The sequence below is a fragment of the Molothrus ater genome, chromosome 3 (genome assembly GCF_012460135.2).
Source record: "Molothrus ater isolate BHLD 08-10-18 breed brown headed cowbird chromosome 3, BPBGC_Mater_1.1, whole genome shotgun sequence".
NCBI lineage: Eukaryota > Metazoa > Chordata > Aves > Passeriformes > Icteridae > Molothrus > Molothrus ater.
The window spans coordinates 50,243,986-50,270,793 of record NC_050480.2 but is presented as its reverse complement, the minus strand read 5'-3'; the positions used below and the strand labels follow the sequence as shown (position 1 = coordinate 50,270,793).

Here is a 26,808-nt window from a genome sequence, read left to right as displayed (position 1 = left end):
TCAAGGAATGTATTTAAGCAGCAGTGATTGAAACACTTGATTTGTTTTCCAGAAGACATCTGGTTAGCATTGTCAAATAAAACAGGATTTAAGTAGTTAGTCATAAAGCCTCTATTATGTCTTTCTTCAAGACCCTCCAGACAGGTATGTATTTAGCCTTTGTTTTCTCAGTGCATCTGGCAGATCACTGTTCAGATGAGCAATATTAGGGTCAGACCTACTAGTCGGTAATCCTCCTGAGAAGATTATGGACTTAAAATAATCTTATGTTTCATTAAAGAGCTGCAAAATAAGGAGAAACCACTTCATATTGATAATAGCTCTGGTTCAGGTTCAGAGAGATGTCAAGATGTAAACTCCCTACCAACTGGAAACCTTAATGAAGTAAAAGGCCATTAAAGACTAGGAGTAGACCATATGTTCCTGAAAGGCTGTGGAGCTATAAAATCAAAAAACAGAAATCAACCTTTTTTCATTATTTTGGTTTCAATTGTCAGGTTACTATCAGATCTTCTGCTCATGTATCCTGCTTTTTTTACTGTTACTGAATTAATTCACCGTACATCTGTTGATGGTTTTGGCCAAGTTCCATACTCCAACTGCCCTTTCTAATAAGGAATTTCAAAAAGGAAATACTCAAATGAAGCAAAACAGAATTTGACCAAGAGGCTGTTCTGCATGTGTGTGAAAGCTGGTCTTGTGCTGCAAAATGGAGCTACTTGGAAGCATCTAGGTGGCCTATTTTTAGGTTTAGTTTATATAGTGCAGTGCTGAGTATAAAACCATAAAGAGTGGTTATATGTAGATTGATTGCATGATACACATGAGCAGTGAAAGCAATTCCAGTGAAAGGGCTTAAAGAAGATAACATTTGTTTCAAAATAATACTGTTTTTTTTTCCTAAACTAGATGAATGTGTTTCTTTAGGCAGCTGTACCTGACGGATTATTGAACCCATTTCAGATCCATGCCTTTAGTAAAAAGAATAAATTGAAACTGTTAACTCTCTGTAGCAGTTATTTAAGTACTAGGTAAAGCAACTTCCATCACAAGGAATATTGAACTTTCAGTTGATTGCTTTTTTGCTTTTCTTCCTCTTTACTCTCCTAGATTTAGGATGTTATGTGCTTGTTGCCAGCATTTGAGATAGCTTTACATTTAAAATGTCCTAGGAGGAAAAGCAGTGAAAAACCCCTTCATATTTTTACATTAGCTTGTTCAGTTGTCTAAGAAACAGCAAATATCCATAAAAACCCTAGAGAAAAAGCAGGGAGTGTTATTTTAATGCAAGCATCAAAGATAGAAAAGGAAGCAAATACACTGTTATACTTAAGACATCTTGTCACCACTAAATGCAGTCGTATAAGGCACTTGCAGAAATTCAAATTAACTTGAGACAAACAGTAATAATTATTTTGAGCACTCCCTAGTGACAGCTTGTTAACAAATATAATTTGCATTGGCTGTTGCATTTTGGTGCCATTAGAAAGGTTTTCTCTATCGCTAAATCATGCAGATCACCTGGGGAATTAAAGGTTGGTATTAAATGTATTTGTTTTTTAAAAGCTCCAAGAAAGAAGGGAAAGATCAATGTGTTTGCATTTACTTGACCTTATTAACATTATTTTGACATTTAAGAGTTCCTTTTAATTTGGATCCTTCTTGAACACTTGCATCTGATTTAGACCCTTGAAAATAAATCTGTGCGATCGCTTTGCTGTAATGTTGCACTTCCATGCCCAATCCTTGTGTTGCTTTAAGTGTCTGCACAGCTGAGCCCTGAAGCTGCTTGGAAGGGTGGCATTCCCAGCCCAACTGGCCTCCAGTTACATGGCAGGACATGCTTCCCAACATTTGTGTGTGTAGAGGGGGAAATAGACCTAACATAAATACATCTGTTCAGTTTCAGTAAGACTTCTTTGAAGTCATCATGCAACATTGTTCTCTGTCACAGTCCAGCAGGCCTGTGTTAGCATTACCTTCATCCCACTGGAGCCCAAGACATCTTTGTTTCTGGGTATCTCTGGACAGCATCTGTCCTTAAAAGCTACCTGTGTGGCTGGGCATGGCCACTTATTCATGAGAGAGAATATCCAAATAGTCTTTTAAAAAGTCTCATGGACCTTTCAAGTTCTTACTCATCAAGTGAGTCATCTTTGAAGAAAACAACTAAGTTTTGCTGGTGATTTCTGTTTGTTTTGCCGCTCGCCACTTTAAATGGTGCTTGTGGTAGAAATACGTTGGTACCGGTGTTCACTGTCTCTGGATTTGTCTTGGGCTTTTCTGTATGTACTGATAAAAGATCTAGAAATATCAGTATAAAACTGCATTCTGGGGCAAGGGATGGGAATAATAAGGAAGTTGGCTGGATTGGCAAAGGCTGGTACTAGCCAGAGCACCTAATTGAGCTGTTGGAGCAGGAGTTTTTTCAGCTGGGTGCCAACAGTACTCCATCTGTTGAAATCCCTGACCCATTTAACCAGGAGTCTGAACAAAATGGTGCACTGGATATATCACAGCTGAAGTTCATGAACTTGCTTTGCAGTCAGCATTGGTTACAGTTCAGTGGTTGCACAAGTGTATCATTGCTGTGGCTTTACAACATATTTTAAAGCTTTGATATAGAAGCAGTCTCTGTGATAGTCAAGTTCTGCAGATGATATGGGGATTTATACAGTTAAAGAAAATGGGACATGATCCAAGCTGAGTGAATTTTTGGGAGGAATGTGAAGTGGTAGAGGCAAGCTGTCTGCTGCATATTTAGATCCAGGGACAAAAATAGGTGCTGTATTGGAGTTAAGTTGAGCTGCTTTTTTTGAAGTCATGTTTAACTTGAGATATTTGTGAGAAACGAGATTGCCTTTGTACAGCTGAGCTTTTATATAGCCTGTCTCATCTACACACAGAGAACTCTGCATTCTTAACCCCAGTTTACAAATGAGGGAACCATAAAGAGGCACAGAATGAAAAGGTAGTAATTTCAGTTAGATTTACTAACCAAAGAAACCTTTGAACTAGGGTGTCTGTTTTAATTATAGTTCCAGGCATAATAATTCTCAACAAGCTCTTTATCTTGGAAAGTTACCTCCCTGAAATTCCCCAGTTAACTGCATAGTCAAGTGTCACCTTGGTTTTATCCATGTCTTACCACAGTGCTGTGAACAAGCAGAGAGGCAGCCATGCCCTTTGAAGAGGTCCTGGTTCAGTGCTCAGAGTGTGTGTTGGTACTTAGCACCAGACCATATGACAGTCCCAAACAAAACACAACTCTGGCTTTTACAGGGGACAATCTTTTGCTCAGTGTTCTGAGAACACCATTAGGAAGCTGAGATTTAGCCTGTGCCCACCTCATCTGTAAAAAACTTAAATTTGTATCTAAATGAAAAATACTTTTAACTTGCAAAAGCACATCATCCATAGAACCCTGTTAGGTTCTCTTGCCCCTCATGAGAAGGCCTTGCAGCACTAGACCCAGCACCAGCCATTACTGGCGTGGTCATGATGAGAGTTATGGCATCTCAAGTTCTTCCTTAGCTGGATTTATCCTGAGTGCCTTTCTGTGTATTCATATGCTGCAGGCAGTATGTACATACCTGTTTGGACTCTGAATTTAGGAGGCACATACGTGAAATTTAGATCATGCCGTGTCTGACTGCAGGAAGTAAGTCCTTGACTGGATCTAACCCAACGTGATTTGCTCAGATCCAGCAATGCCGGCTCAGAAATCCTGGTCTTCGACACCCACACGTGTCTGTCACAAGCCCACCAGATCTTAGTTATCTCAACTCAACTGGAAAAACAAATTCAAAGTCTCTAGCAAGTAAATTAAAATTATATGCCGTTACTTACCAGTGGTGAAAGTAATTTCTTTTAAAGCCAAAAATATTGATACTTTGATTAATAAAGTGCAGTGTCGCCTGTAAAGGAAGAGGTAATTTTGAACAGTTTGAGTTTACAAGACAAATGTATACTGTACTACAGTCTGTCTGGTTTTAGGTGAAATTTTGAAAAGCTACTTGTAAGACAGTGTTTGTAGTCGTGACTAGGGAGGAACATGGTTTGGGGATATTTACAGAAGAAGTTAACTACAGTGTTTGAAGACTGAAAAAAAAAAAGGTTTCTGATCTGGGGAGTAGAGTGGTTTTCCAGTGGTATGTGCAGAGAATGGATAAATGTGTTTTAATATACTAGTCAGCAGATTTAGTTCTCTGGTTGACAGTTTATCTGACTTGAGCAGTTAATAACCTCTCCGTAGTAAGAAAAAAGAAAAAAAAAATAGAAAAATATGAGTTACAACATGAAAGGCTCTGCCAAGAAGTCACTCAGACTTCAGCTGAGAGAGTTTTTCAAGCATGCAGATGAAGCTGTCAGCTTGTCACATGTCCCTTCTTGCTGACAAGGAGACAGCAAGAGGTGATATAAAAGTAATTGATGTTTGTGCTGGTCTTTCCCCTTTCTACATTTGTACCTGGGAGTTTTTGTTTCAGCAGCTAAGCCAGGCAGGCAGCGCATCTGCTCCTGGTCCGACTTACATGTTATTTTAATCTCTTTGGATTTTAGCAGTTAGTCTTGAGTTCCAGGTCCTGTTCTTGCATACAGGGCAAATTTAGATGTTTCCAGGATATGATTTTCCTGTCTTTTCATTGCTTGACCCATGCAATTGGACGGGTAGTTATTCCAAACTAATAATTGGTGCTATTAAGATGTCTGAATAACTTTGATGCCAAGTTTCTAAGTTTATACTAGTCAATATCATGTCACTTTAATTATTTAACTAGTGCCTTTGCTGGTTACTAATAAATATTTTAAAATATGGATTTTAGTTTTTTAATATTAGCCTCTTCAATATATGCTTGTGAGAGTATGCCTGAGTGTGTACATGTGGATGTAGACAGCTACAGAGCTTAAGGCCTGATCCTGCAACAGTCATGTGAGCAGTGTTTGCTTACAGGAGTAATCAGAGTAATCTCATTAGGGCTAATTTAATGAGTGATGGGTGCACTTTCCGGCCTGAGACGTGAAGGACTGGTCCAGGATGGTGGCATAAAGCTGTGGCTCTGTGCTCTTGCTGGGGCTTTGCCTTAGGGAGAGGTCTCGGGCTCAGACAGGCTCTAGCTGTGGAAGCCAGCACCTGGAGGCTTTTTTCCCTGAAGACAGGTACATATGGGGCCCACTAACACTGACAGGCAAAATAATTGTTTTAGAAAGGGTCTTGTTATAAATAGCACTCTTGCACAGTTCATTTACAATAAAAAAATACAAAGCACAACTTCTGAAAATAACTGAATCCATGTCACTCTGACCAGTTCTGCTTCTGACAGGGTAATGCATTTTCCTTCATAAAAACTTTAAGATATGGCAACAAGTTTTATGGCTAGGAAGCTCAGCAGGTACAAAACGTTACCCAAGTTGGTTAAAGGAGAGGAAAAGAGCCAGTGCATCCGGTCCCCTCCCAGCAAACCCAGCCTTCCATCTGTCATGGCACGGTGTGGCGTGTAGGTCTGACAAGGTAAACGTTAATCCTGCTTTACCATGGTAATACCATGTCAGACGAATTACTGAGGTATCAGTGCTGTGCCTTCTGTTCACTCCTGTGATTTGTGCCTCAAATTATCATGCGAGAATATGATTTCAGTTGTTGGAAAAGCAGGAAATTGCTTCTGTGTTTGAGACTTGTGTGTGTTACTGACTCAGGGGCACATATGAGTTCCTTGTATGTAATAGAGAGATCTGGGCTGAGAGGCCTCAGAGGTATTTTCATACACTTGGCCTGACAGTCTGTCACAAAGGCCGTAAGCATTTATATGGAGAGGTGGAGTTATTCACAACAGTGCTGAATTCAGTGCCATGGCTCAAAACTCTGGTGCAGAATTGCATATGGCTGGTTGGGCCTTTGCTCTCAGTTTGCTGCTGCAGGTACCTGCCTGTTCCCCAGCTTATTTAGCAGAAGGGAAGAGAGTAGAGATGAGTGATGCCCAGGACATGTCCCCAGCGTGCTTCTGTCTGATGCCAAGATTTGGCAAAGGCTGCAATACTGCAATCCTAAGGAAATATATGAGTATCTGGGTATATAGCAGAGACTTGGGCATGATTGTATTGGGCACTGACAGCTTTAACACATTTGCTTTGGTTGTGTCTCCCAAAGCCTGTTCTAATAACTGTGGAAATGATGAAGGGGCCCTTAAAAGGGCTTCATCTGCATTTCCCACGCACTTTCTTCACGCTTAACTAAAACCACCCTGTGAACAGCAAAACATAAGGAAAAATTTCAGGAAAGATTTAATTTTTTAGGAAGGGTTTCACTTGTACCATGTAAGTGGAAAGAAAAATTATTATATAATCTAATGACAGTAATTTTTGAGCAGTACTTCTAATACAGAGGAGGTTCGAAATTTAATGTATCACTAGTATAGAAGGAAAACAAGAACAAATGTATGGTTTCACCTAGCCAGAAAAGCACTTGCAGGGCAGCAGAAGGTGACAGGCAATGTCCCTGTGCACTTGGCCTCAGAAGCAATCAGTCAGGAGATGAAGGGGAGGGAGGCAGCTTCAGACTTTTGAGTTGTGGCAGTACCCAGTGCAGCCACCAACTGTAATTGCCAAAGCACTAACACTTTCCTGATTTTCCTGGAATTAATGCTTGTGTAAGCAAAATTGGTTCATCTGGGGCATAATCATATTGTTGCACTTTTCAGATCAGATTCATGTGAAAATGATGACTTGGAGCTTGCCTGCAGCATGTGCTGCAGATTTGGAATGGTGAGCACACCCTCAGGAGCGGGTGTTTGTGTGCTGCCTGATGCAGTGTCCTGGGGTTCCACCTGGCAGTTCTTTGGTGGAAATACGGAAACGCTGCGCACGGTTTTGAATGTTGTATAATGTGGGAAATGGCAGCCAAGAGAGTGTATGTCCCCAGTTCAACTGGTGCTAATGTATTGTCATTCTTTAAAATGAAGATTTTTAATAACTGGAACTGGATGGATCCTTCTGTTACCTTGTCAGCTTCAGTACAGACATCTCTGAAATAACATGCATAACCGTAAGAACTTTTTCACTTAGTGTATAGTGCTCTTCTCTGTTTGGGGCTGTCAGACTAGCGCAACATACTGTTCCTTTGGGAAGAAGGGAGGCTTTCCAAGAGTAAGTATCTGGAGTGTTTCCTAGAGTAAGTATGTCTAGCTTCCTCATTTTTTTTTTTTAACGAAAATAAAACCCCTATATCTGAAAAATATTAACCTCATTAATTACAGAACACTCTGTGCACCTCTAGTAAGAGTAAGGAGATGGAGGGGAGGAGCCTCTAGCTGAAACAAGTTTTAAACAGCAGTTGCCACCCTTGGTTCGGCAGCAGCAGTACCTTCAGTCAGGTGCAATGTGTGGCCTTGTGTTGTGCATGTAGGCTGTTGCAACATGAAGTAAAACATGTCTGCCTAAAGCCTCTGGTGAGGTTTGTTGGCCTTGGGTGCCATCCACAGTGTGTTTCCTGCTGTGCTGCAATACGTACAGTTACAGTACATAAAAAGCTGTTCTTGGGGACAAACCACCTTTTTCTTGGTTGTACCTAGCAGTTTTTGGCAATTTTGGCTTCATCAGCAATGTTGCTGCAATAATTTCTGAAGTTACATGGATTTTGTGTTGTGGACAGTGGGAGGTTGTGAGCTCGATAAGCTGACAGATTGTTATTGGCAGTCCACTTGAACTTCTGATGGAATTGAACCTTCAGCATTGATTTCCTTAAGTTTTTGGAGCTTTTCTGGGCTTCATGAAGTGCACTACTCATCATCTTCACCTTCTTGGCTAGGAAAATAAATAAGGTCAAACAATTAATATTAGAGCATTCATCTGTCATGCTCCAGAAGAGCCTGTCGCCTCCAGAAGAGTCCTGTGACAACTGTGACTCCATGGGAAGCCCACACTGGAGCAGGCTCCTGACAGGCCCTGGGAATCCATGGATAGAGAAGCCCAAGCAAGAGCAGATTTGCTGGCAGGACTTCTGACCCACAGTAGGGAACCCCCACTGAAGCAGACTGTTCCTGAAGGACTGCACCCATGGGAGAACCACTGCTGGAGCAATTTGTAAAGAATTGTAGCTCATGGGAAGGGTTCATATTGGAGAGTTTTTAGAGGACTGTCTCCCAAGGAAGGAACTCCACACTGAAGCAGGGGAATGACCTCCCTGAGGAGGAAGTAGCAGCAGGAACAACATGATCAACTGACCATAACACTCACTCTCCATCTCCCTGCACTGCTGAGTGCAGAGGAGGTAGACAGTTGGGAATTAAGTTAAGCCTGGGAATGAGGGGAGGAGTGGGTGGAGTGTGTTTTTTAGGATTTGCTTTACTTCTCATTATCATGCTCTTATTTTGATTGGTAATAAATTCAACCAAGTCTCCTAAATCAAGACTGTTTTGCCTGTTGTTTTAACTGGTGAGTGATCTCTCCCTGGCCATTTCTCAGTTCATGAGCCTTTTGTTATATTTTCTCTCTCCTGCCCAGCTCTCTTCAGAGGAAGAGAGTGATAGAGCAGCTTTGGTGGGCATCTAGCCCAGGTCAGACCACGACAGGATTTTTTTTGGGGCGTGCCTTGATGTTTGATGTCAGAGAGTGTCAGGAGTGGCCAGCAAAGACTCTAAGCCTCAGTCCAAAAATGGGAGGAAAAATAACGGCATTCTTGTGCACCCCTTAGGTTGTATTCATGTTTGTTGGCAGTGATTAATGATTCCTCTGTAAAAGTTGCAGTGTCCAAGTTGACAACTTTGCGTGTTAACTGTGCTACAACTTGATGCGAGTCTTTGGGCTGTCTTGCTCTGCCACAGTCCGTTTAGCCTGTTCATTTGTAGCTGAAACCAACAAACAACCCATCAGGGTGCTCACATCTGTGAGTGTTATGTTCTGGATCTGGCTGGATCCAGTATCAAATTTGGAAAGGCGGTGGAGGAATTTGCTTTGCTGTGGTTGCTGACAGTCATTTTTCAGCCCCCTCCTGAAGTACGGCAACAGTTTGCCAGATGTGCACAATGTCAGCATGCTCACACATGTGGAACGGGGAAACAGGGTTTCCAGCCCTCTGATATTCAGATACAGCCATTGATTTGGATCTCAAAACCCACACTGCTGCTGGTCCTTGAATGGAGAGAGAAGGAAAGGTTCCTGTCATACTGCCCTTTTGGAGACATTAGGGATACATAGGCAAGGACATTTGTCCTGCACCAATGAAAGTGGCTGGTTGTCAGAGTGTAAGCTTGCCTCCTCAGAGTCCATGTGCAGATACAGGAGAGTCCTTATTGATTAAATCCTCACAGATCTGTGGTTCCTATAGATCAGTTAACCTGTCAGCACAAGTCCTCCAGACCTCAGTCTCAGAAGCATCTGGGCATAACAGAGGTCATGTATGCTGGAGATGCACATTGTAAGTCCACCTAATCATTTGCCAGGCAAAAGCCTCTCTAAAACCTTGCCCTTGGTATAACCACTGCATCTTTTCTATTTTAAGGAGTATTCAGAAGATCAGGATAGGCAGACAGATAATATAATCACAGAAAGGCCTTCTCCAGCAAGTGATGATAGAAGTGCTTTGTGTTGTGATGCTTATGTATTGTGCAGAAATGCTTATGTATTGTGCAGAAATTTCACTTCCTTAAATGGAAATACACCAAATACTTAATTTTTCTCTTGCTTTCACCATCTTTCAACAGATTTAGATATCTGTCTTTGAAAGTGTAAAGCTAACTGGTCAAATGAGTTTGGTTGCTGCATCTTGAACATTTAATTTTTCCTTATGCTCTGGCGTCTGTTATTCTTTAGCACAATCACACTGAATATCAATTAGGAGACAGGAGGATGATTGTGGAAAACTTGGTGAGGGGGATGCTATGCTGGCTGGAATTTTGGCTATTGTGAGTGGGGATGCATGTCTGCTCTGAACGCTTTCTGAACTTTAGAAACTCTGTAGTATTAAACTATGTGTGCTCTGCAGCAACACAAGATTTTGAGATCCCTGTGATTTGCATTCCTCTCTCCAAAATCACAGTAAATGGTCTCTTCCACGGACAGGAAGACAAGACAAGTGGTCAGTGCCAAAGTTATTTAGCAGATGGTGCTTGAGTAGTGAGCAACATCATCATTTCAAGTGTAAGGCACATAATAGATGTCTACCGGCCCGGCAAATGAGACCCCTGGAGTTACTCTCATGCATCCGTCTCCCATCCTGCAAGATGCTGCCATCTGTCAAGACACTGAGCCAGGCCTCACTTAAATAAATAAAGAAATCTCTTTCCCCCTTCTTTCCAAAGCACTTGCCATCGCCTGGGTTAATACGCTCTCTGTGGGCTTATGTATGTCACACATGTGAAGGGAGGAGGAAATATAGATACAAATATGAGGGACGCGCCCTTGGGTTCTGTCACTTGGGGCAGGCAATGTTAATGCATGGTAAACCTTTTCAGAAGAACATTCAGTACTTAAATGCTATTGAACACCAAGCATAAGCAGTAATGGCTCTTGTCATGATTGAACCTCCTGTTTCTCTTCCTTTTGGCAGAGTGTGACAAGCTGCGGCGGGATGGCTACCGGAGCTCGCAGTATTACTCTCAGGGCCCCACCTTCTCCTCATCCTCCAGTGCAATCTGTGGAAGTTACCAGGATGATTATGAAGAAATTGAACAAAAGGTAATGGTGGGGGGAAAAGTGCTGGAAAAAATACTTGTGTGGTGCAGTGTAATTGCCTGCCATAACACTGGTCAACTAAGGCAGGATTTTTAGAGGATCACAAAGATGTTTATTTCTTGATTGCAGTGACAGTAGTTCATCTGAATTTCATAGTGTCTTAAAACTCCTAATTTTACCCATGCAGTGATACACAGCTCCCACTGGCATGTTCAGAGTGTGAAAGAAGGGGTTTGGTAATGTTCTGGAGGGAAGACTCCAGCAAGGGTAGCTGCTAAATTGCAGGAAGAGCTATTCAGCAGCCATCAGCATACTTGAATTGTAACTTGGATAGGTGCACACTTCGAATTGCTAATGCAGGTGGTTATTCAGTTAGGTAGGGGCTTTGTCCTAATGCATCACAACTGTTTACTAAAGGCATGCAGAAGAAATGAAGATTGTCCACTAAGTTGGGTTTATTGCCTTTCTTTCAGTTTACTTCATGATTTTCATGCTTATATCCCCACATCTCAACTCTTAGAATCTAGAAATAAATAAAATAAAGAGAATGAACAGTTGATCACAAGTTTTAAGAAAGTTATGAAGCCATATTGCTTTGTACATCAATTTATATGGATTTCAATTACAGAACTAGTAAGTTGTGTTACTGTTCTGAAGAAGAAAAGTTCTGCTCTACTGCCTTTGTCTGTGGTGCCTTTAAGCTCTGAAGGAAAAGCTGACTGTGATGTAGTGGTTTAGGATGTTACTGCTGGGGTGTGTGCCTGCCTAAAACTGAAATGCCAGAGCTCCTAGCATTTTCAAGATAGATATTCTAGAATACTTTGCCAAAAACAGCTCTTGCTTCGAGAGTGGGAGGATATCCTTGATTGTAACACAGTTTAATTTCTTTGAATTGTTACTAAACCATATGTCCCTGTGGTAATATGGACCAAATAACTTTTATCAGCAAAATGTGCAGACCCTGAGAATGCACTTTAGTAGATACAGTGTTTTTGAGTTTTATCCTCCATGGGTTTTAGTCACATAATAAGAGGTATTGTGGAATATGTAGAGTCTCTTGTCCAGGTGGTGATTGCATTTTATCTGTGTATTGGCAGGGAATGTCAGAGCATCTTGTTTAGCTGTGTGTGGTATGTACTGGCAGTGAGCCGAGAATGTAAAGCACATTCATACTGTGGAATACATTATAATGGTAATTTGCAAAACCTTGCTGAGATCACTGGAATTACGATTTCCAGTGGGGAAAGTATTAACGCCTTGTTTGTTGCTATTAATTAATGTCCTGCACATAAATGCATACATACATGCCATCAACTTGTCCTGGCCAGTGCAGCATATAACCATCTGCACACATAAAACTAATGTAACATTTAAAAATATGAGTACACTTTTCTTTAAACAATTTGCATGAAAGTATATAAGCATGGGTGGGAATTCTTGGAGACTGAGAGCTGTCATCCTTTCTTGGTTAAGGGTTTTTTGAGTGTTAACATAATGTGTTACTAACAATTTCTGTGCATTCTGGAGAAAATTAATGCAACTAAGTATGCTTTAAATATAGGATAGCACTTCCATTTCAAATTGGAATAGGTTCCTTTAAATATTGTAGCTGAAAGGATGATTCAGAGCTGTGGAGAAAGATAGCTGCCAAACTGACAGTCTTGGCTGTTACTGATTATCTCAGAACCTTAGCCTTAACCCTGCCACTCTTATTTCCAGCTCACAAACACATAAATTTCTTGTAAACTGTAGCATGATTATCCATTAATATTGTATAACTTTCTTTTGTGGAATTTTTTGACCAGTATCTCTGTTTAATTGGCACTTTTTTTTTAATGCTGTAAATGTTTAATCTTTCTTTAGAAGATTGTTTACTTTCTTTAGAATGTTTACCACAACAAATTTCTGACCTTGAATTATTATCCTACTGGTAAAGAGCCAAGTAATTCTAATAAGTCTTATGCCTTGAGGGGGTCATATTTCAGCTGTCAGGAGAGTTCTTCGGTAACAGTGTGGAACTGGGGTCACCAAAAATCCTGTGATTCAAAATGTGAACTCCTTATTGCTAGATGAAAGCTTTGTTGTCTATTTAAAGCAAAAAAGCCAACATTTAAATTCTGTGCATGCAGTATTTAATAATTGAAATTTGAGAACAGCAAAATAATGATGGGTGGATGAATACCTCTTTACTGTTCATAAACTTCTCCGTTGATATAATTGCCAACTGACAGCAAAAAAGAATGGGTGATATCACAAAGGAAACCAGCTTTCCCTGTTATTTTTAATCTGCTTCTAAAACTAAAAACCATAGCCAGATATTCTGCTTGTCTGTCTACAGTGGAGACAATATGAAACCATTGTTAGGTGTCGATCCACAAGCATTTTCAGGTTTTGTGGAGGTGGGTGTCTGTCAGCAGAGGGTAATAGTCACACCACCAAGCACGTTGTGTTTCAGCATCTTAGGAAATGTCTAAGATAAGCAGAACATGTGCTGTTCCAAAGGAAAACCACTAAGGAGAAGCAGGCCCAACTCAAAAATGAATGAACAAAATTAGAAAACACAGAAAGCTGAAATCTCTGAGTGGAAGTTGATATAAAATAAAGTGTTTGGATCTGCCCTTTTAATGTTGATTCTTACAAGTTAGATTAATGGAGCACAGGCCAAGCTCCAGTGTAGTACTGATCCTAATTGAGTTTGTTGGTGATTAAATTGGTTTACCTGGATTTTACATCTCAATACTGTGACCAGTCTTCTCCTTTCTCGTATCTTACATGCTGCTTTTGTGACAGAGCTTGGGAGCTATTCCTGTCCTTCAGTATTGCTCTGTTTTACCAGTGTGAAAGATGTTTTGAAATGTCACATTCAAACTCCAGTTCTCCTTATGTTCTGAAATGTATGCATGTGTATATTAACTGTATTTGTCTTTTGTGTGTTTTTTTTCTTACTCCTTTTTCTTTCCCTTTTTACCACTCATTCTCTTTGTTTCTTTTTGTCTCACTCAACAGTCTAGTCTGTTAGACTGCATCTCTCAGTCTTGCATTAGCGCCTGCTGTAACTTGGTTCCCTGGAAAAACAAGGTACTTTGCCCACAAGTGGGACCATCCAGCTGCCATATCTGCAGCTTGATGTTACTTGTAGTATTTAGCCTATATGCAGTCTTTTTCTGCTCTTAGCCTTCAGTCGTTACCTGCTGCTTTTTTCTGCTTAGGAAAAAAAAAATTAAAGAAGAGTCCCATGCCAGGTTTGCTTGTTCTGTGTTCCTCTGTACTCCTTTTTGTCTGCTGTACAGTATCCTGTATTTACTTAGTTCACAGAGTTTTTTATTCCCTTTTTTGTCTATTAACATTAGTCTCCTTTGAAACTCCTCCCCAATGCTTCATTGGCTTTTAATTAGCCAAGGAAAAACTCTACTAATTTGGAGGAATGTGTCTTTCTTGAATGATAAATGTGAACTACAGAGAATACCTGCTCCCAAGCATGCAGTATTGCATATATTATTCCTTTATTCCATTTATGAAAATGTTTGTGCACCCAAAACTCATGGTGTTTTTCCCTACATCATGTCATTTGGTTTAGGAACTTTGATTTGATAGTTATGCTTTGGGTGAAGAAACACTTAACTTCCCTTACTGGAGGACAGGGGGTGTGGGATGGGGTGAGAGTGCATTTTTGCCACTGTGATCATCTGAACTGTTAGTTATCTCTCCAATTTCTGCACTAAACTGTTTAGTATCTTAAGTGGAAACAAGTGCTCTAACTGTATTGATTTGAGGAAGTCTAATGTAAAACTTTACTTGCTGCTAAGAGGAGGTAAAGTTGGGCACTTCAGTTTTGGAGGTAGGAACGCCTAAAAAGCCCTGAGGTGTAAGGTCTGGCAGAGCTAAAGATGCCTCTGGGTGATGGTGTCTTCAGGTGGCCTCCCTGCCCCTCTGCTGCAGCTGCATGGCACTGCTCTTGTAAGCAGCACATGTATTTTATACCATTTACAGTGGTTTGATTTTTTAAAATACTGTGCCATTTACTGAGCTGAAACAGCTGCTCATAATACATGAAATGCCAAAGCATTAAGGAGGTGAGTACAGAAAATTTTGAACAAAGAAAAGAGGGTAATTCTTCACATACTCAGACTGTGCATGGTAAGGGGTAAATTGTGCATGCTGAAAGCTTACATGAGTTTAGAAAGCAACTGGGTATATTCTTGAAGGGCAAGGACTCAATCCAATGCTGAGAGAATATTCAGGAAAAGTTTCTGCTCTGTGCATCCTCAGATTTAAATTTTACCTTGATACAATTCATTGGTCTTTATCTTAAGGCAAATACTAGATAGGCTTTTAGAGCTCCAAACAGCACAGATCTTCTTGTGGTTTTTATCCCATTACAACAGAGTAGAGGAAGAAGAAAATAACATTTCTGCGGTGCTTGTTAAGGTGATAATTTGTTTGATAGTCAGTAATTTCACTGACAAAAAATTCTTTCCTTACTGAGACACAGTGAAGGTTATGAAGTGAAGAATTTAGTAGAATAGCAGTGCTGGCTAGTGCAACTGGAGATGTGTGTGTAGAAGTAATAAAATGGAATTGTCTGTGAAAACTGAGGGAACTAGACTGGTGACCTTGGTCTAGAGGACACCAAAAAAGAGTCAAAGACTAATTCATCTAAAGTGTAAATTCATGTAAATTTATAGTCTGGCAGTGTTCCATGAGACAGTGTGAAACCCCATGGGTTGAATTAGGCATGTGAAGTGCCATTCTCAGTTGGCTAGGTTTGGGTCTTGGGTTTCTTTTCCCTGTTATTGGTTGTCTTGATTCCTTGGTGTTGGAAAAATGGCTCTTGAAGCCATCAAACCTAGTAAGACACTGGAGGCAGAAATAGGATGTTGGCAAATATAATAGACAGCTGAACTCATATGGCTGCTGTCTGCAACACTGATTTTTTTTCATTTATTTTGTTTTTCTGATAAATTATTATTTTAGAAGTGATTTTAGTAGACAGTAGGATAAATGGCATGACGAGAAGTTTGAAATCTCTTTGCTGAAAAGTAAAATTTGTATGGATTAAATTCTCCTGGAGGTTCCATCTTTTTTTAGATACTGTAGTATAAACGCCTGTTATATGAAAAAGATTTAAAATAAACAGATTATTTAGGCAGAGAGTGCTGCAAGATACATAGCATAAACTCATTTGTCATCTGGGACCTCTCAAATAGCATGAAAGTGCTGAGATAGTGAAACTCTTTTGTTGTATCTCAGCAGCTGAGTTGGCTGGGAGACAATATGTCAACAAGGCGTCGGAGAGGCTCCAGCTCACTGAGCCATATAGCTTGTCTATAGGATATTTATAGGCCATTTTTCTCCTGGATTCTTATTTTAACTCCCATTTGAAGGTTCATGCTTTTTCCCCCCTAGTGCATGTTTGTGGAAACACTGCAAGGTCCAAGGCTGCTGCTTTCACATCCCACCATCACCCCTTACCATGTCCATGCAAAAGAATGGATTCCAACAGATTTTCCTGTGGAGATGAGCGTAACAACCCTTCCAGGGATTTGGGCATTAAGACTGGCAGTAAAATTATTATGACTCAGAGATGCTTTAAAAATGGGACAAGTTATGAACATAGAGTTTATGATCAGCTATGCCTCATTCTGATTCCAGTGTAGCAGACCTGACTAGAGAAGACATTCCTGTCACACAGGAGCAATTCACTGCATCTTCCAGCAAGCTTCTGTGCTGTAAATGTGGGAATGTTTGCTAAAAATATGGAAATCTCATTTTCATCCTGATTAAAGAGGTGAATAATTTCTGTCTGAAGAAGGCTGAAAGATGAGCTGCTTCCTTCCTCTATGTGTAATAAAGCTGTGCACAGCTTTGTCATGCATATACCGTTATCACTGAGAGTACTTTGGAAAAAAGGATATAAGTAGAGACAATCATGTTTCTTCAGGATCCATGGAAAATGTACCTACAGTTGAAATGTGAACACTTATTCCTACACCCAAAACCACTTCCATCTCTTCTACTGAATTATTTTGTAGAAGTATGTATATGTGTCCTGTGTCAGTAGGTTTTTCTCACGGACACTGCTTTGAGCTCAACTGCGCCATTGAGTTTTCAGTTGCTTTTCATTGGTTATTTGCTCATATAACCTGACTTATTTCTGTCTGTCTTCCTCCATCTGTCCCAAATTTTCTCAGCTTCTAATTCTACAAAATTTCTGATTGATGTTTCACATTCTTTGAAAAATTAGGATTCCCTTGTAGCAGATGCTTCACTTCTTCAGTTTTTCTGTTTGTGTACTATAATAAAAAACCTGTTCTGCTTGGCTTGGGTAATTTCTTTGGAAAGGAAGCATGGCTTTGTAACCAGTACCTCTGCCACTTAACGGACTGGAGTAGCCCTTGGAGACTGCTGCATGACAGCTGAGACCTGGCACTGAAGTGCAGTCTGAAGGTGACACTGATACTGACGGTATCAAGCAGGCAGTGTATTTGGAGGTCACTGGTGCTCATCCTCACCCCAAACAAACTGCAAAATTATGTTTGAGGTGTCTCTCTTGGTCTCTCTGATTCAGGTGGACAAAAGCTCATTGTGGACCAGGGAAAGCAACATTTCTTTGCCTCAACCCTAGCTTACTCCTTCAAATGCACATACACATGCCAGCTGTGGCAGATGGGCTGTCACCCCCCTGCCATGTTCCTTACAAACCCTTTCTCTCTCTCTCAATCACTTTTTAAACCTAACTGGGAGAAGCATGGCCTGGAGGCAGCTTTCCCTTCTTCATTGGCATTGTCATCCCAAATGTATTAAGTTAATAAAAGTGTTTATGAATTTGGGTAATTTGAGGTGGGAAAGTCCTTGTGTTTGTAAGTACATATATATGTGCCCACACTGTATATATATGTAAACAGTGTATGGACACACTCTCGAAAAAAGATGAGCACATCATATTATTACTTGGGTTTAGAGCCTTTTAGAAACAGCAGAGGCCTGAAAAAGTTCTGGTGTCCTCCAAGAAGGTTGTATTGATAGAACTGCCAGGGCTTTCACTGGGCTGAGTGAGCCCTTACCTACAGAGCAGTATCTATCCCTTCCACAGCCTCTGTAGGAAGAAAATTCAGGGATGTCAGAAATTGATTATTTCCTTGAAGAAAAGCTCCCATGTTTTGAAGTGTGGTTCCAAATCACAGAATAATACTAGTAATGGTTTCATTGCCTGAAATGTTTTTTTAGTGTTGCTTGAACAGTTTCTACTTTTCTCTTACTTTTTGCCTGGAAGTGGCTTTTATTTTTATTTTCTATTTAATAAAGTGTTGGACTCTGTCCTAAAGAATATAGAGTCAAAGCATAACAGAATAAATAAATGGTTATTTATTTATTTATTTATAAACAGTGGGAACTCCTCATAGTAACAGGAAGAAAATTAAAATCAGAAATGATAAACAGAGGTTGCAGCATTTATTCAGTGCAGCTCTCAGCATTTGAGCATGTCTTTTGTATAGCATTCAGGTACAAGAGAAAACAGATCACTTATTCTGAACACCCACAAGAATAAAAAATCCATCTGTTATAAATAGCTGTGATGTTTCCTTCCGTGCCTGTGCAGCAGTGAGGGGGGAAGAGGCAGTGGCCCACTACTGACAACCCTGTTCTGAGTAGTATTTGACTTTCCAAAGGGAGAGAGTAATAGAGAAAAGAGGGGGGTAATTTTGGTCTGGTGGTAGGGAGGAAGGTCCCAAAGCAAACTCCTCTGAAGCAGAGGAGTCGACAGGTTGCAGAGAAATCTCTGCTAGTGCTGCAAATGCTGTGCAACTCCACTTCTTCCATGTTCTCTTTTTTGTTTTGTCTGGGGGCAGAAGGAGACTGTGGTTGGTTTTCCTGCAGGTTTTCCTTCCTATCCTGTTTCTGGGATTCCCTGAGGTGCCTTGCTGCTTCTCTCTGGTTCACTTGGGTTTGTGACCACCTGCTAGAAGCCCCAGTGATGGACAAGTACTGTCCAGTCAGTAAAAAGCTGCTCCATGGCTTTCTCTGCCATTATTGTCATGCAGGGAAAGACCTAGTAATGAAAACAGATTTGCTTCCCAAAAGGAAATGGTTTTTTTTGGCTTACAACTTTGGTGGAGGGATTTGCACAAGCTGCTGCAACCTGTTTTTCTCATGCAGAAAGATTTTTGTTTTATTGGTTGGGTTTTGTGGTTTGTTTCTTTTTTTTTTTTTTTCTTAAATAAAACACTTCATGGAATTGAGTGCAGCTCAAAGTGCCACTTTGAGAAGAACTGACTTTTAAAATTATTGCTCTGTGGCTACTAATAATATTAAGTGCTTTACCCCTGAAAAATGAGTAACCCCTTGAACTGTGGCATGAGTTTCTCCAAGACCAAAGCAAAATTACTTGCTTACCTCACTGATCCATGGGTGATGATTCTGTGGAGTGTGCTGATTGGTTCTTTTACTGAGCTCTGCTAAAATCTGTCTTGGTAACCCGATTCTTGCTGAGACCTTACACATTCATGCAACCTAGTGCAGCTGGAACAAAGCAGTGCTCAAATCTCATCTTCTAATAGGGCATGGGGAAGTGAGAGGGGAAGGGAAGGCAAACCTTGGTACAGGGAGAGAAGGGTTAATCGCTGCAGTGTCAGTGTGTAAGGTGTAATTAGTTACTGTGCTTTGCTACGTGCAACACCACGCCTTTCTCCTTCATTGGTATATATTAGACTAATCAAATGTCTTGAAAAAATGCAAACTAGATGTTTTATTGTGCATTTTTTGTGTATGTTTAAAACTTCTCTTTATGTAGGTCAAAGTGTGATATTTGTGAGGGTGTGTTTCGCTCCACAAGCAATCAGTGCTGACTGCAGCAGCAACACCTTAGTAATACCACAGTCCTACCTATTTTTTTTAGTAGTAAACTCACAGTGTTGTATATATTTCTGTTTGTAGTGTCCTGTCTCTCCCCCTGAAGAAGAAAAGCTTATTACCGTCAAAAGGCCTAAAAGTCCAGCTACAAATGAGTTATCAGATATCAACACCCAAACCAACTGGACTAAGTCTCTCCCACTGCCAACGCCAGAAGAGAAAATGCGACAACAAGCACAAGCCGTCCAAACAGATGTGGTTCCTATTAATGTGACTGGTAGGCTTTTAATTTCAGTAATTGCATTACACTGATGAGGGAGGGCAGAGATGAAAGGGGATCCGTACAGTTGGCTAGTCTTTCAACACTCATTTATTCAATGCATGAATTTTAAATTACTTACCACACCTTTCTATGAAAACCATTTTGCATTTAATAGTCTAAATCTGAACTTAACTAGAAAATATCAAAATCCATTGAAATTGTCATTAATGGAGATAGTTAAAATATATGGGCTCGAAACAGCATTAGATATTCACGAAGTGCAAGAAGATGGCTGATAAATAGCAGTGTTTTGCTGTGGACTGCACTGAGGATATGTATTTGAAAATCATGTTCATCCAGTGTTGATGATATTGTAAGATTTTCTTCTAGGAATTTTATTTAAGGAGGTAGTCAGGAACTTCTGTGTTCCAAAGACTAAATGTTACAAAAATCAAGAAAAAAAGCTCTAGGGTCTAATTTTTATCAGCAACAAAAGTTTTAGGTGTCAAGGGAGAGTAGGGTTAGAACAGCAAACGTTAATGATGGTAGCACCTTTGAGTAATACTCTATGTAAGACATTCCACTTACAGAACCATAGTCCACATGTTCTTGTTATGAACTGTGTGTTAACTCTTCATTTTGAAAATGCTCTTTGATTTTAAGTTGCAGAACTCTCACTCTGTGGAAGTTAAATTACCTTAAAGCCTAATGCTGAATAGATACTTCATTGTGTGTAAAACAAAATTTCTGTCAAAGATGGAATTATCACTTCAGTTTAATAACCCCTTTTTTCTGCACAGTATCAAGATTGTCTCTTATTAGTTAATTCAAATAACTGACTGCTTGCCTGCCAAAGCCAGGATGATATTCAATATCCAATTTATTTCAAATGCCATATGGCGTGCTCTGACTCCATGCTTACTCTGACAATCAATAGCTTGCAATGTTTCGTTCTGTTTTGAAAGTAAATTAGGTTCTCTTTCCCTTCTACCAATGCTTTTTTTCACCTGTATTTTTATAAACTAGTATTTTAATTAGTATTATTTAATAGTATTTAAATAATCTAGTAGTATAGGAACAGGACAGCTGTAGCAAACATCAGCAAACTCTGAGAAATCAATAACAAATTATTCCTTAGATAGTAGAAAGTGTTTGAAGTAAACAGATGAAGACAACATGAAATTATGAATACCCCACCTCTGGAAAACTAATAAAAGGAAAATACATGCAATCCTGAAATGTCACTTGGCCAGTTGGTATTATCTAGGAAATTTAGGGTACAGATGCAGAAGGCAAGTTACGGGAACAACAGATAATCGGACATAATCAATAAGCTTGAGTAGGGCTTAGATACTGTGACAGCAGGAACACAGTTTACTTAGAGAAACAGTAATCTGTTGTTTGATTTAATGACCCTGCATACTGCAGAAGATATGGGAGAAGTCAACAGATTAGAAGAAAAATGAGGTAAAGGGATCAAAGAACTCATAGAATTAATTCAGCATCATGTGGAACATTACCTTGTTTGGATAAATTATGCTTGTGACTTAAACCTGCATAATTTGATAGGTGTAGCAAAGCTTGTGTCCACTGGATTGTTTAGCCAGGACTCGGGAAACTCAGCAATTCTCAACTTTTGTGATAGAAATGTTGCACATGCATATTATATCTCACTTTTCTGGAGTGTGTGATTGAGCACTTACTCCCTTTTAAACATGGTAGTTGGAAGAGATAGAAAAGGGAGGGCATTAAAGGAAGACTGCTTTTACATCATATGATCTGGTCTCCAGGATCTACCATTCCCCTTCCCTTGAAATAATTGTATTGCTACTGTGAAACAAGGCAAGCTTGTGAGCCACACACAACATACAGAAAAAGCTGCTGTCCTTGTTCCTTTTAAAAAGTCACAATCTGCTCCCCTCCTCTTCTCTCCCACTCACTGAGTAATTTTGTTTTGTGAAGTTCCTTATGTTACTGCACGAGGCAGGAAAAAAACTGACAAGAAATCCGGTGCCGTTTGTTCAACATAACACAGAACAAACCACTGAGGATTTTTGTTCTGATTTGGCTTTTTCCTTCACACACTCTTTTTCTAATTCTCCCAGAAGAGAGGTCAAAAAAACTTCCGTTTTATTACTCCTGGCATGAAATAAAAGGTTAACCTCTGAAGAGGCTGCTGACAATTGATAACGTTTTCAGCAGTGCATTAGTGGTGATTCTGCTACAAAGGCCTCTCACGTGGCTGTGCAATAAATGCTCCATGAGTTCAGCTTTCAGGGCTCTTTGGTGAACAGATTGCAACTAATACAGTAGTCATAAAAATCTGTTGGATAGCCTGAAGGTGCAGGGGCATTGCATTAGGCTTACAAGCTGCTGACTAGACATCCAGATTTGGAAGCAGTTTCAGTCTCAGAGTGCCTGAGCTGAGCTTTATTCTGGAAGGGGTTGGACTGAATTTTTCCGTGGTGGCCAGTCTTTACATATACATATCTTCTGGGTTAAAAGATATATATGTATATATAATGGTGTCTGTTCTCATGGGCTTTCTGGAACTAACTTTCTTTCCAGATGGAGGAGTCTGGTAATGGTGGAGGTGATCAGTGCCAGGCTGGATCCTGCAAAATATTTAAGCATTTGGTTGAGTCCAGCTTGACTGACTTCAGTGAGATTTAAGTGCACACTTAAATATTTTCTGTGTATCCAAGGAAACTGGGAAACTGAGAGACAACTGAATAAAGTATTTAAGGAATACCTATATGATTTATTACAAACCTGTAAGAGAAGGAGAAAAATATTCTTAAATCTGTAAAATAAATTTACTGTTGATATCGATATTTTCTAAAATGAAAAAGATGGCAGTGAAGAAAGAAAAAAAGACTGAGACATTCTGATTTTGCTTGTTGGATTTCACTGAAGTTGCTATTTTGAAATTCTACAGATTTGTATCATGGCCTTTGTGTATCAAAAGCCATTAAAGATGGATTGGTTGAGTTAGCTTTTAGGTAGCTCATTTGGAACAAGTTACTGTGGGTCATTTGACACAGTAATATTTCTCCATGACCATCCTGTTTGTGCTGTCTGAGCCTTCCTGTAAAAGACTCTCTCATTGTTTGCACCCTCTGCTTACCACTTATGTTTTATTCCAAGGCTTCATTCAAAGCTACATTACAATTTTCTTGTAACGCACCATCTCGGGCATGATTGTCAGCCTTTGAGTTGACAAAGACACGTTCAGAGATGCAAAACTTTCTCCTTGAAATCTGTTGGATTTATATAACGTGTTTAGAATTATGTTTATCATCCTGCAGGACAGGATAACCTAATGTCCTGACTTTCACCCATATGGGTCCTAACATCCTAATAATGGTGCTGCCCAAGACAGTGAATAGTCTGTCTCAATATTTCAGGACTTCTAAGCCAGTGGGATCCATAGCTCTCAATTTTATAGTTCCCATGGGCTTCGCCTCCTCCCTTAATCTGACTTCAGTCAATCCAAAAGTTGGATGAAACTGGCATTTTGTAACTGCAAGGATTCCACTCAGCAAAAGTGCGGCCCATGGTCAAGGCTCCGGTCAAACAGAGTCAGAGTCTTTATATTTACAACATGGTAAATGAAAATGCTCCATTTTTTTCCTTGCATTTTCACAAGTCCACATGCTGTACTTGAATACATGACTGTGTCTTTAACTGTTATAAGAGATCATGAGGTTTTCTATGCTACTCGCACGACACACATCCTACTGATGTGCAGTCAGCCAGGGGTAATTTTTATGATGTATTAGTTACTGTGCATTAATCACTTTTTAGAGGTAAATAATTTGGTCATCAATTTTCAAAAAAAGTATAAAATAGAAAAAACATGTGCAATATATATCAAGGTTTTCCCATCTTTAAGTTTTACATGGATCATCTAAACGACATTGAGCAGTGCTTTAAAATGCTTAAACTTGTAAAAAGGGAACTTATATGTGAGCTACAGGGGGTAGCTGTTAAAGTTTTAGAAGTGGCAGAGAATTAGCCTGTGATCTATAGTGCAATCTTTATCTTACTGCTAGTGAAATGGCCAAATTATAAACCTCTAAACAAAAGTGAATTCCTAAAGAAAAGCTTCTTTATGATAGTGGTGCTTCTGGGTCCCATTATGATACAGCACATGGTCATCATAAGGCTTTGTCTGGCAAAGTGCACTTACACTTTTTTTTAGCTCTCAGCATTGTATATTTTTACAATCATCTGTAAAGTTTCAATTTTAAGCAGCTTTTGCCCTGAAATATTTATGAGTCCACAAGATCAGTTTGATCTCTGTGTGCTCCGTAGTTCTTATTTGTATTCGTGCTAAAAGATCAACACCAGAAATGCAGTACACTTGACAGGTTCAGAGGAACTTGGAATGAAAAAAAGGGCCTCATGCGAATTAATGATGGAGCTGTGCAAAGGCATCGTAATAGCTGTTGCCAATGGCAATGTCTGTTCCTGCATAAACCGTTGTGATCTTTCATTTTCATGAGCAGATTTGCTTTTTCTGCAGCTCATTACTTAAAAATAAATTAATAAAAAACCACAGAAAAAGCTATGAAGGGCCGAATAAAAGCAAGGATTCTCTTTGCTTTTTGGAATTAAAGCTGCTCTCACCAAACTTGTGTTTGGCTCAGGAATTCAAAATTCCTTTTAAAACATGCAGTATTGTGTAATGGATAGTTTTGTCTAAAGCCTTACTGTGACAGTGTGCTGTATCTTTCTTCAGTGTAATCCTTCATTGTAGGACCAAGCTAACACCATTGATTAATGCCTTTTTTTCCATTTCTACAACAAAACTAGTGGAAGAAAGTGCATGATGTCAGTGTGCTTGGAAGTAATGTTGCTTTGCTTGTTCTACCATGTATTAGGGGAGAATTTCGACCGCCAGGCCAGCATTCGGCGGTCTCTAATTTACACAGACACGGTGGTAAGACGGCCGAAGAAAGTCAAAAGGAGAAAGACTATTACAGGAATCCCTGACAACATACAAAAGGAGCTAGGTATGGCTCATCAGAACTGTATTCCATCCACTGTTCATTGTCACTGCTTATCATTACTCGACTAATAATATCACCAGTGCTCATGAAACCAAATACAGTCTGATAGCCTATTTCAGTTCCAAATATGTGTGTGCCTCCTTGCCACCTCCTGCATTGGGAAGCTGGGACCTTTAATCTGTTCACTTCCATCTGTTAAAGGGAACAAGGTGTTTGGAAAATGGTGTACTGGTACAATGAAAACCTGCAGGGATGTAAGGTGTCTGGACTTTAATGCTTTCCTTCAGATTTGGTCATCTTCTCCAGGATGTTCACCAAAGCAAAACTGAAGTGGGCAGACGTTTTGGCTTGTGAGTAATTAGTGGAGTAAATTAATTTATGGATGCCTTCCTGAACCTGCCGAGGATTGCATCTAGAGTGGAAAACCTATTTTCCAGTTCAGTGTTGGCAACCCCTTAAGTATCAGTGTTACATGATTGAGTAACTTACCTGGGTTTATTAGCTATTCCATATATTCTAAAGGAAAGGGAACTTCCTTTAGAATATATGGAAAAGCTAATAAGCCCAGGTAAGTTGCATTTATTAAGAAGGAGGACTGCCTGAGGTGGTGTAAATGTGACCTATCTTCTTCCCACTTGGTAGTAGATGTGAATTCAAAGCTGATCAAGCAATCTGAATTTTGGCAGATCTTTCAGACACTTTTTGCAGAATTCTTTGATTTAAATGGTGGGGTTTTTTTTAATTATTGCAGCTTTTCCCAGATTATAACTTCACAGATAAAAATATTCTTCCCCCCCCCCTTTTTTTTTTCTCTCTGTAGAGGAAGAATATGTTTTAAAATAGTCTGGCAGAACTTCATTTTGGTGCTTTACATGTGAAATCATCTCATATATTGATGATTTCAGTAAGTTTTACTACCTTGCATGTTGCAGCTATTTCTTTTTTAATTATGTTTTCAGTTCTTGGTTATTTTTCTGGGTTTTTCAGAAACAGAAGCAAAAATCTGTGGCTTGTTTGGATGGGTTTGAAATGAGCTAGAGGGTCAGGCACAGAGAAAGGGAAGAAATAGACAATTACATGCAGAGAAGTTTGTGAGTAGAACTGTGCTCCTTCAGCCTCTGTAATGAAACACTGCCCTGCCATGGGAATGCACTGCCTCAAGAAAGCATTTCCAAAATGTTAAGGTTACATTGTGACCACTTCAAAAAGATGTTTCATACTTGAAAACATCAACTGTAGTTGTATTTGGTGGAGTAAACTGAGAATGCTGTTGGCATCTATCCTATAAAGAATTCGTCAATTAATACCTTCAAAGAAGTTTATGACCTGCCAATCTGTTCCCTAAGGGTGACAAGTTTTTACCTTGATTTTCATCTTTCATGTCTGTGCTGAGCACATTTCATGTTGCATTGCTTGAAGGTTTTCCTTGGCTTCTATTTTAAATTGTGGACTGGCAGTATCCCGCTGTAGTAGCTCTCTCTGGATGGTTCCCGTACCCCTAACCTGCAGGCACATAGGGCTTCAGCCATCTGCCTGAGGGCATAAGTTGTCTGAGGAGCTCCATGTTACTTCCATGGTGGTTGTATCTCTTCCAGGGAGCAAATTTTATGCTAGGAGTACTCTGTGACAGCAGTATCCATCCTCTTAGTGTGTTGGTTTCCATCACAAGACAGAAGGTGCACTAGAAAAGAGTGATAGTGTCTTCATCTCGTACCTGGGGAAACCAGACATGCTGCAGTGAAGTGACCTAGCCAGTCAGCCACGAGGCTGCTGGCAAGGCTGGGAATAGCTGCATGTCTCCCCATCCCTGTTCAGTGCACTTTCTTTCTGCTTTTTCTCCCCTGTCACTCTCCAATTATTTCTGTAGCAGTCCATTCCCTATTTCTCTTACGCTGTCCCAAAACAAACAAGGAGTTGTTTTAAGACATTCCACAGTTCATTGGATCAGAACAAGTATCCGGACTAAACTCCAAATCAAGCAATTGCATTATGCCTATTGACATTCTCCCTGTGGTT

The 26,808-nt window shown here is 39.9% G+C and overlaps 1 protein-coding gene across 1 annotated transcript in view; it reads left to right on the top strand.

The window, feature by feature from the left end:
• Positions 1 to 26,808, top strand: part of NHSL1 (NHS like 1) — a 181,197-nt gene that overhangs the window by 132,369 nt on the left and 22,020 nt on the right. The window contains 3 exon segments of the mRNA XM_036379824.2: positions 10,541 to 10,668; positions 19,600 to 19,792; positions 24,664 to 24,795. Of these exon segments, the coding sequence (XP_036235717.1) occupies positions 10,541 to 10,668; positions 19,600 to 19,792; positions 24,664 to 24,795 (453 nt within the window).